The sequence below is a fragment of the Pan paniscus genome, chromosome 19 (assembly GCF_029289425.2).
Source record: "Pan paniscus chromosome 19, NHGRI_mPanPan1-v2.0_pri, whole genome shotgun sequence".
NCBI lineage: Eukaryota > Metazoa > Chordata > Mammalia > Primates > Hominidae > Pan > Pan paniscus.
The window spans coordinates 25,346,174-25,355,888 of record NC_073268.2 but is presented as its reverse complement, the minus strand read 5'-3'; the positions used below and the strand labels follow the sequence as shown (position 1 = coordinate 25,355,888).

The 9,715-nt window shown below is 58.2% G+C and overlaps 1 protein-coding gene across 2 annotated transcripts; it reads right to left on the bottom strand.

The window, feature by feature from the left end:
• Positions 1-4,286: 4,286 nt before the first annotated feature.
• On the bottom strand, positions 4,287-8,936 carry NEUROD2 (neuronal differentiation 2). 2 transcript variants are annotated; one of them, XM_034941962.4, is made up of 2 exons: positions 8,238-8,936; positions 4,287-7,114 (listed from the first exon to the last, which is right to left on the bottom strand). In XM_034941962.4, the coding sequence occupies exon 2, from the start codon at positions 7,107-7,109 to the stop codon at positions 5,961-5,963; it is 1,149 nt and encodes a 382-aa protein (XP_034797853.1). In that variant the 5' UTR covers positions 7,110-7,114; positions 8,238-8,936; the 3' UTR covers positions 4,287-5,960. The 2 variants fall into 2 exon arrangements, with proteins under 2 accessions (XP_034797853.1, XP_008955064.2); XM_008956816.6 differs by lacking the exon at positions 8,238-8,936 and adding an exon at positions 7,293-7,575.
• Between the last annotated feature and the right edge of the window lie 779 nt (positions 8,937-9,715).

Below are 9,715 nucleotides of genomic sequence, written 5' to 3'. Positions count from 1 at the left end.
CCCCCACCCCCACCCCTTGCTTTTAATGCGACTCTGGCGAGAACAGATGTCCCAAACCGGGCGAACTGCCCAGACCCCGCCCAGCTGTGCCCTTGGTGAAGACTTGGCTAAGAGTAGGAACTGGCATGCAGGTCCCCAAAGGGGTTCGGGGGTTCCCGCGACCCCGTGGGACCTGACCTCGCAGCCTTGGCCTCCTGGCCAGCTCAGCCTCAGGCGGGAGGCGGAAAAGACCCGGAAAGACCCGTTCCTAATTCAATTAATTCCGAAAAGAGGAATGAGACACAGACAGATACTGACAGAGGCTGGGAGAGAGGTTTAAATACCCGAACACCAGACACACACTCTGGTATGGAACTCCGCAGCCCCTGTCAGCGCGGGGAGACCTCGCTGCGCTCCCGCGCTGGAGCGGGCAGGAGAGTTGGCTGCGCTAGAGCCATACCCTGGCTCACATCTGGGCAGCGTCTCCACCCAACGCTGTGCCCCAGCTCCCTGGGCATGGCCGGCGCCTAGAGGTTCCCTCTTCTCCTCCCCTCGGAGGGCCCCGGCTTCCCTTCCCTGCCCTAGGGAACTAAGGTGACTCCGCTCCTCGCATCTCCCTCCTGAAATCCGTTGCCCTCCTTCCTGTGAACCCAGCCCTGGTCTTGGCCTTCTTCTCGCGTCCACACTCCCAGGGCTGGCGCCCCTGTCCCAGTGCTTTAGGTTGGAGAAAGTTTCCAGAGCAGAACAGCCCTCCCAAGGCAGCTGCGCCCTTTCTTACCACTTCTCACCCAGGGAAACTTTGTCGAGAATTTTTAAACTGCAGGACAGAAAGGCAGAAGCTGCTTCAGGATTCAGAACCGGGGCAGGGTTTTAAGGTTTCTCACAGTTCAGGTGTCATTTCTGCTCTGGCCCCGTGGCCAGCGCCTGGGTATCCCAGCCCTGAAGGATGGAAAAATGACAGTGTCTTGGGCTGTGAGTTGGGGAGCCTGTTCTGACAGCAGAGGCCCATCTGCCCCTCCCACTTTTCGCAAAAAGCAGCATCCTCCTTTGAGCACACTGGAGCAGGTCAGATGCAGTCCCTCCGCGCTGCCCCTCTGTTGTCATGGAGGGGTTGGGAGGGTAGGTCAGGCTAAAGCTGCTCAGTCCTGGCTTCTGCCTTCTCTTTCTCCTCAGATGCCTTAAGGACTAAACTGCAGAATCTAGAACCATACCTTAGTCTCAATCCCCCCTGAAATCAATGGCTCTCCTCAGAGCAGGTGAATTCCTGTCAATGATTCTGGGGAAGAGGAGGAAGCAAAGGTTGCCAAGAGAGAACGAAATCTCTGACCTCTGCCCAGAAATTCTTGTATCCACCAGCTTGTGGACTTTCCCATGAAAGGGAAAAAGAGAAGCAGGCACAGCCCCGTGGAGCTTCCAGAGTGTCAGGGTTTTCCTGCCACTGATCCTCATGGGGGTCGGTGTCCCCCAGTGATTTATCGGGCTGTCTCCCCGAGTCACAAAATCAGGGCTGGGGGTTCACTGGGGGTCCATAGCTCACTGTCCGAGCCATGGCTGGAACGCAGCTCAACAATGAAGGGACAGGAATGGAGCTCAACAGTGAAGGGACAGGGAGTAACTGCTTTCCTTCCCTTTCCCGCCAGATGGGCAAATGGCCTGGACTTGGAGATACCTCTTTTTCTCTGTCATCTTCCAAATGCTGGACTTGGAATGGGGTCTGGAAAATCAAGAGGAAGATGTCCTCCTGATTGAACTTGGATCCAGCCGTTGGGTTCAGCGGCCCAGGGGTTGAGCTGAGCCGGCTGGTGGGCGCTTGGAGATCCTGCCGCTGAGGCTAGGGCAAGAAGGGCGTCCTCTCTGTGCCTTCTCCCCAGGCCAGGCACAGCGCTGGCCCCTTTCCTCCTCCCTCCCCTGCTTCTGTTCTTGGAGCATCTCTGGGTGTGTGTGCGCAGGCGGGAGAGCAAGCAAGAGAAAGAGACCTGCGAGGGGACGTTTGGGGCCGCTTGTCCGCGCACATCTTCTTCTCCTGCTCATCACACCATCTTGCCAGGGAAGTTGAGCACTGGGGAGGAGGGTGATGAGAGGCTAGAGCCAGCCAGAGTGCAGGGAATGTGGGGGGAAGGGTCAGAAATCGGGAAAGGGGCGACTGGTGTGGATGCCAGGATTCACCAGAAGCTGAGTCACTCGGGGGGATTTCTGTCCCAAAAGGGACCTGTGCACCCCCACCCAATGTGATCACAGCTCACAGAGGCCCAAGAGTCATCAGCATCTTTCTAAAAGGTCTGGAATCTGGCTTCAAAAACAGAATTGAGCCACGTAGGGTAGCTGAAGAACAATGCATAGAAAGAAGTCTGTGGTCTGGCCAGGAGAGCCACATGGAGGGGTCCTTTGCTTCAGGCCCCAAGCCACCTGGATCCCGCCCAGCTCTGGACTTCTGAGTGGGTTCTAGGAAACTGACTGAGTAGGGGAGAAGCCCAATTAACCTTGTTCTCAGGGCAGGATAAGAATCAGGCCTCGGGATAAGTGCCAAGTTCCTTTTCTCTGCAGTTGCCCCTGCCAGGACTTGCCCCACGCCATGAGTGCAGATCAGACTTTTGCAGGTTAGGATCTGGGATATGTGCCTTGCTCTACACTCCCTGCAATAAGTGAGGGGGAAGGAAGATGGGCCAACTCCTTTCTTCCATGAATAGGAGTGATTCAGAGGTTTATAAGATGCTGAAGACAGGGACACATCCGGGGGATGAAGGCCCTAGTCTGTGATCTCACTCTAGAGAGGCGATGCCGGGAGAATTCCAGAGAAGGCAGTGAAATTTTGAAAGAATGCTGGTAAATGTTCTGAAAACTGCTGGAGAATTCCAGTGCAGCATTGGAAAGGGCCTCCTGCTCCATGTTCCCCTGGGTCAGGCAAATGGACCTCCCTCTGCAGCCAGAAGAAAAGACACTAGACGAGGGTCAGCACGCCACAGTGGACAGCTCCTGGCCTTGGCGCCTCTGCCGACAGCTGTCCTGACCACCGGGAGGGTATTCTTTCTACTGGGGGACAGAAGAGGTTTGAGGACAGACATTTAGGGGATGCAATGAGCTCAAGTTCAGAGTATAATTTGATCCACCGTTCAATATATAGGACTTCCTTCTTCAACAATCTTTCCCTTTCCTGCTTGTCAGGGAGATATTATTTTGGGTTCTTGGACCCAATCTTTAAAAGCCTTTGCATGCCTGACCTTAATCCTCAACCCCAACACTACAAACCCCATTTCAGCCCTAAAATGAGTCACAGTGTTTGGAGAAATCATTTAAATGAGCAGCATCAGAAACAGCTTCTTTGGGGGACTCCTAAATGTGTTCAGGCTTTAGGATGGGAGTCTTTGGGGCTCAGAACCCTCTTCAAATATTCTAGGGCTACAGCATGCACTGAGGGCTGAGCAGGGGGAGTAGGAGGGACTCTATCAGAGAAGTCAGTTAAGAGCTGCCCCTGCCTCTCAGGTTCAGAGAAAAAAGAATTGTGAGGCCACATTTTCTGAGCAGGAGATGCTCACCCAGTGCCCTTCCTCCCTTCTAAGCCCTTAGGGTTCCCTCTGTTCAGAACTGTACCAGACAGGAAGAAATCAGCCCAGATTTGGACTGGGTGGGCGCCTGCTGCCCTGTCCCAGGGAGTACATGGTTAGGCTCCTCTCTACTGGGTGGACGCCCAGACTCAGCCACCTCACAGACCTCTAGGGGTGTTCCTCCAACCTTGTCCACACCCCTAAACATGTCAACATTCCTGAGACCAAAATGGCCGATTCCCCTGAGTCCACCGAAATACAATTTTAAGATGAAAAAGGGGCCTCCCTCATTAATATTTCATCTTCATGACCTTATAATGTTTTGTTTTGTTTTGTTTTGTTTTGTTTAAAAATACCCCTGTCTGATTCAAATGGTTGTCTCTTTGTCTCTGCCCACTTGCTTTTTGCAACAGTGGGCAGAGAGTTGTAAAATGACCGGCTGTTCCCAACTTGATCATTTTTCAGTGATGAAAAGGTATTTTGTTTTCAAGGGAGGTGCCTGTGCATGTTCAGGAATGAAGAAGTGTAAGGATATCAGTGCTTTAGTGCTGGGAAGGTGCGAGCCTGGGTTGGGTCTGGGAGGGGTAGCTAGTATAGCCCAGTGGGTGTATGGGGGGTGGTTAGGGAGAGAATACTACCCAAGAATGTCCAGGGTCCCTCTGTTTGGCCTCTGCACAGTCACTTGACACTCTGCCTTCATCACCCCAGCCCCAGCTCAAACCTTCTCTCCCCCCTCAATGAAATGAGGCCACCGTGAGAAACCGGTCCGGCTTTGCATCTCATTTACATAAATATTTATTAATCGTCATTAAACTGAACAGAAACACGCAATGCACTTCGGGTGTCCGACGGGAGTTTCATCTTCGCTACAAGAGGAAGGTAAAATTGCGTGTGTGTGGGTGAGTGTGTGGGTGTGTCGCCTGTGGGTTTGCATTTTTGCATCGTGTATTTGGATGCCTGATCCCCTGCCTCCGGTGGGCAGAGGGTCTCCTTTTGCCCCTTTTTGGGGGAACCTCCAGTAGGAGCCCTCAGACCTCTCCCCGCCCACCCACCAGCTAAAGCCAGGAGGACTCCTTGGACCAAAAAATACTCTCTCCAGACACCGGAAATCGCCGGGCGCCTGGCACCCACCGAGGCACAGTCCGGGCAGGGGTGGGGCTGCCCCCAGGTCTCCATCCCCACCCCTCACCCCAGGAGGGGACAGAATGGCCGCGGGGAGGAGGAGCCGGTGAGCTCACCTCCTTCTGCCCCCCGGACGCCGGCGCCGGGCCTGCTTGTGCGTGCGGTGTGTTGTGCGTGTGTCTTTCATGCAAACCCTCCCTCCCCAAACCGACCCCCCAACAGTTTGCCATTCCATACAAATTTGGAAACAGGTTTTTAAAAAACAGCATGACGCACAACGGGGACGGGGCGGGGGAGGGCAGTGGCACTGGGGCCCCAAATCTCCGAGTCACTGATTGTAAGAACCTGGGGAGGGGGAGGGGGCGGCGCGGGCCCCCACTTCACCAAAGTGCACAGATCCGCGCTCGGGCGGGGCGGCCCGCAGGCCGGGCGGGGCATCCCGGGGCCGGGCCGGGCCGCGAGGCTCAGTGGAGCCTCCTTGCATAGATATTTGTGTCTTTGATTATTGGTAGTAGTGGTTTTTTTTTTGTTTGTTTTTTTGTTTTTTGTTTTTTTTGCCTTTTATTGCTTCTAAAAGTCCTTACTGCGTTTTCTCTCCGATCCGGACTCTGCGTTCGGCTTCCGTCGCCTCTTAGCTTTTTTTTTTTTTTTTTTTTTTTTTTTGTATGTTTGTTTGTTTAAAAAAAGGAAAAGGGAAAAACGGATTCTAGTTACAAATTGTCTTGGCCTCTCTCTTTCCTCTCAATCCACTTCCCCTCCCGCCAAAATTAAAATCGCAAAACGCGGAGACTGGAGGTTGGGGGTGAGGGCGTTCCAGGCCCGGGCTCCGGCGCCCTGACTTCTACCCTCTTCAAGAAAGAGGGAGCGCCTGGCTCCTTTTTGCCTCGGCAGCTGGGTGTCTGTTTTTAAAATAATAATGAGAGGGGGAAACGCGTTCCATTGCTCAGCTGCCCCCTTACCAACGCCTTGGGCCTGCAGGGAGGAGGGGGAGGAGGAAACCTCAGCGAAGATATTGGGAATGGGGGAGGGGTGCCTCCAGGGAGCCCCCGGAGAGAGGTCCCTGGAGAAGCACTCCTTGGGAGAGAGGAGGAGGGAACCCCTTGGGGAGAGAGAAGGCGAGTCCCCTGGGGGAAGCGAGGCCCCTGGGACAGGCCACCCACAGGTAACAGGACTGCGCTGCCCCAGGAGAGCAGCAGGACCGGTGGCCCGCTCCCCGCGCCCGGCGCCGGGGTAGGTGGGGGTGTCCCTGCGCTCTGGGGGCTGGGGACAGGGGGGCGGGCAAAGGCAAAAGAAAAAGAAGGGAGCCGGCGCGAAGTCTCAGTTATGAAAAAACGCATTGAGCTCCTCGTACATGGGGCCCCGGTCGTGGTGAAGGTGCATATCGTAAGACAAGAGATTCTCCGAGTGGACGCCCCCGCGCACAGCCGACGAGCCGAAGACTAGCCCGTGGCCCGTGGGCCGCGAACCGGGCAGCGCCGAGTAGTGCATAGAGTAGTGGTAGCTTTTCTCGTGGTCGGGCGAGGAGTCCTGCTTGAGTGAGAAGTTGCCATTGAGACAGAGCGGGGGGCTGAGCGGGCCCTCGTACTCGGAGCTGTTGTAGTCCGGGCTCGCGCCGCCACCGCCTGCCGCCGCATACAGCGTCTCGTAGGCGGCGCAGTAGCCGTGGGTCCGCAGGGCGTGCGCCGCGCCGCCGCCCAGGCCGCCGGCCGCCTGGCACTGTGCGCCCGCCAGGCGCGAGCACGGGTACGGGTAGGGGTGCATGGCGAACGGGCCGCCCGAGCCGTGGAAGCGGCCGGCACCGTCGGCGCCTTGCTCCGTGAGGAAGTTGCGAGAGTTGAGCTGCAGACAGCCGGCCACCAGATTGGTGGTGGGCTGCGACAGACCCTTGCACAGAGTCTGCACGTAGGACACTAGGTCTGGCCGCTTGCCGGAGCGCAGGATCTCCGAGAGCGCCCAGATATAGTTCTTGGCTAGGCGCAGCGTCTCGATCTTGGACAGCTTCTGCGTCTTGGAGTAGCAGGGCACCACCTTGCGCAGGTTGTCCAGGGCTGCGTTCAGGTCGTGCATGCGGTTGCGCTCCCGCGCGTTCGCCTTCTGCCTCCGAAGCTTGGAGCGCTCCAAGCGCGCCTTGGTCATCTTGCGCTTCTTGGGCCCGCGCTTCTTGGGCCGCTCGCCCTCCGCCTCGTCCAGTCCTTCTTCCTCCTCCTCTTCCTCCTCCTCCTCTCCCCCCAGCTCGCCTTCCTCCTTGACCTCGGCCAACGTGGCCTCCGTCCCCTCTTCTCCACGGAGAGGGACTGGCTTGGCCGCCCGGGCTGGCCCCGGAGCCCCTGGCCCGGGCGCAGGCGGTGGCGGTGGCGGCGCGTCGCCCTTGTCGCTCCTCGGCTCGTCGTCTTCGCCGTCGCCCCAGCTGGCGAACTTGGGCACGTCCGAGAGAAGGCCGGGCTCGCTGAACAGGCGGGTCAGCATGGTGCCTGAGGGCGCCCCGCGGGCGGGAAGGGGAGACAGACAGCACAAAGTGAGGGGCGCGCTGGGGTACCGACGCCCCCCCACAACCCTCCTCCACCCCCGAGTATCGTGCGGGCTCCTGCCTAGGCTACCCTGGATGCCCACCTCCGCCGCCTGCCCCGCCCAGAGCCGGCCCAGCCCTACCCGGCTGCCGGCCTGGGATCTCGGCCCAGGCCCTCTCCCCGGCGCTGGGCCCCGGCTCCGCCCCTCGCTTGAATGGGGGGCTGCTCCCCGTGCCTGCTTCTTCTCAGGGTCAGGGCGGGGACCGGGTGGGGGGTTTTAGGGACCAGATATCTTTGCCAGGGGAGGCGGCGCGCTCGCCCTGAAAGCCCGTTCTCTCCTGGCGGTGGAGAGAGGCTGGTCGGCCACCGGTGGGGACAGCTGCCCCGCTCCGCGCTCTCGCGGCCCGGGCCCCCCGGCCCAGCTCCCTCACCCCTCCCGTGGCTCTCACCCCCACGCTCCCTAATCCAATTTGCAACTTGGCTGCGCGCCGCCCCTTGCTCGGCCCCCACCCCCGCACCCCCAATTCCAGAGGCGGGAGGATCGTCTCCTCTAGCCGATGCGTCCCCAGCTCCCGGAGCCGGCTCTGGGCGGCGAGGACTGAAGAAGCGGGGCGTGGGGAGGAGACTCAGAGAAGCGAGCCCAGTCCGTCCCCTCTGCGGTCAGGGACCCCCTTCCCCCTTCAAGCTGACTCCCTCCCACAAGGCTCTTCAGATCTCGTTGTATTTTGGGATTGATGGGGGAAAAATCCAAATTTGTTTGTTTGCTTCCCTTTTTTCGGTGGTGGGGAAAGGTGGCAGGCTTTTTGGGACAACCATGGAGGGGTCCTCCGTCTCGGCCTCTTCGCATATCCCCCTCCGTGATCCTGCCTTCCCCCCCACCGAGCCCATCGCAGGCAGAGACACCTCCTCTGCAGCCCCCTGGGCTGCAGCCCCTAAGGGAGAGAGAACCTGGGGCGCCTCCGATGCCCACCCAATGAGGGGGGCATCATCCCAGGAAGGAGGTATTTGAGGACCCTCCTGTCGGCCGAAGCTGCCGCCCCTCCTCCCAACCGGCGGGTCAGATCTCGCTCCCTTTCGGACAACTTACCTCGGAGAGGAGTCAAGGGGAGAGGGGAGGGGAGGGGGGGAGGGGGCAAGAGAGAGAGGGGGGAGAAGAGGGATCTTCTCGCTTATTTCATTGTTCCCCCATCTTCAGGGAGCGGGGGCAGCGGCTCCTCAAGGCGGCGGGCGCCGGCGTCTTCAGAGCGCCATGCGAACCGCGGAGCGAGTGTGGCATCTCTACCAGGCGGGGTACCAGCCTCTATGCCAGGCCATATGGGCTTGGCACGTCACGGGCAGCAGCTATCACATGAGAGACGGTGATTGGCATGCGTCTGCACTGGGGGAGAGCCGGCTCCCCCGGGACCCGCCGCCATCTGTCACTCTCTACTCCAAAAAAAAAAAAAAAATTAAATAAATAAAGGAAATAAATAAATATTTCTGCCGCCCTCCCCTCCCCGCCCAACGCAGGGAAAGCAGGGATTGAGAGGAAGGTGGGAGGAGTTGCCCCCCTGTATATAGAGACCCCCAAACGGGAACAATGGGGTGGCAAGGCTGGACACTGGGGGCTCGTGGTGGCCAATTCTATGCTCCCTCAGGGTCCCGCTCTGTCCATTTCCTCCCCTGCAGGCCCCCAAGGTGGGTCAGGGACCAGACCCCGGGTTGGGGAGAAAGGACCTCTGTGCTTGCCCCCACTCCCCAGGAGGGTCCCCTTGGCCACAAAGGGACAGCTGAGACCCCCTCCCAGGATGGCTGTAAGGGGCGTCCCTGGCCCGAGCCCCATAGGTAGATGTTGGCACCATGCCATCCCTCATCCCTGTCTGCCCCTCCCCCACCCACCCTCACGCACACACAACATATGTGGCTAAACGAAATTCAAACCAAGGGAAAGACAGAGAAAGGGAAAGATGTGCCTGGATGTCTGTGCCTCTGCATGGGCGTGTGTGTGTCTGTGGGGACATGTGTGTATCTGTGGAGTCAGCCGATGGGAGATCTTTCCTTGGTTGTTGGGGGCGTATCCATGTTAGGGTGGAGTGGGGAGGGGCCGCGAGATGAGCCTGTGCACCACCCATCTGGGGGTGGAGGGGAGGGTCTAAGTCTGGATTCCTAACCTAGAAACCTCTCACTCTCCTCCTCCCACTGCCAGACAGGTGACCAGTCCACCAGCGGCTTTCTCTCCTGGTCTTCAGACTTGGTTATTTGAGGGAGGAGGAGCAGGCAGTGCTGAGAACTGCCTAAGTTCCTGGATGAGACTCAAGCATTCTCCTCCCCTTCTGAAAAATCTGAAAATACTGAAGCCAACCCCAGTAATCCCAAGAGTGGCCAAGGGGAGGTAGGTCAGACAGCTGTCTTGATAAGGAAGGTAGGAAGTTGCTGTTTTATCTTGTGGCTCACCTTTCAACACTCTCATTGGGCCAGACACAGATACAAATGGCACAGGTTGAAGAGGTGGCTTTGGACACACACACACACTCATGCACACACACATACACACACACACGGATGCATACACATGCACACATATAC

Bases quoted from the DNA above. Each gene is read 5' to 3' on its own strand.
- NEUROD2 (XM_034941962.4), bottom strand. From the start codon at position 7,109: ATGCTGACCCGCCTGTTCAGCGAGCCCGGCCTTCTCTCGGACGTGCCC.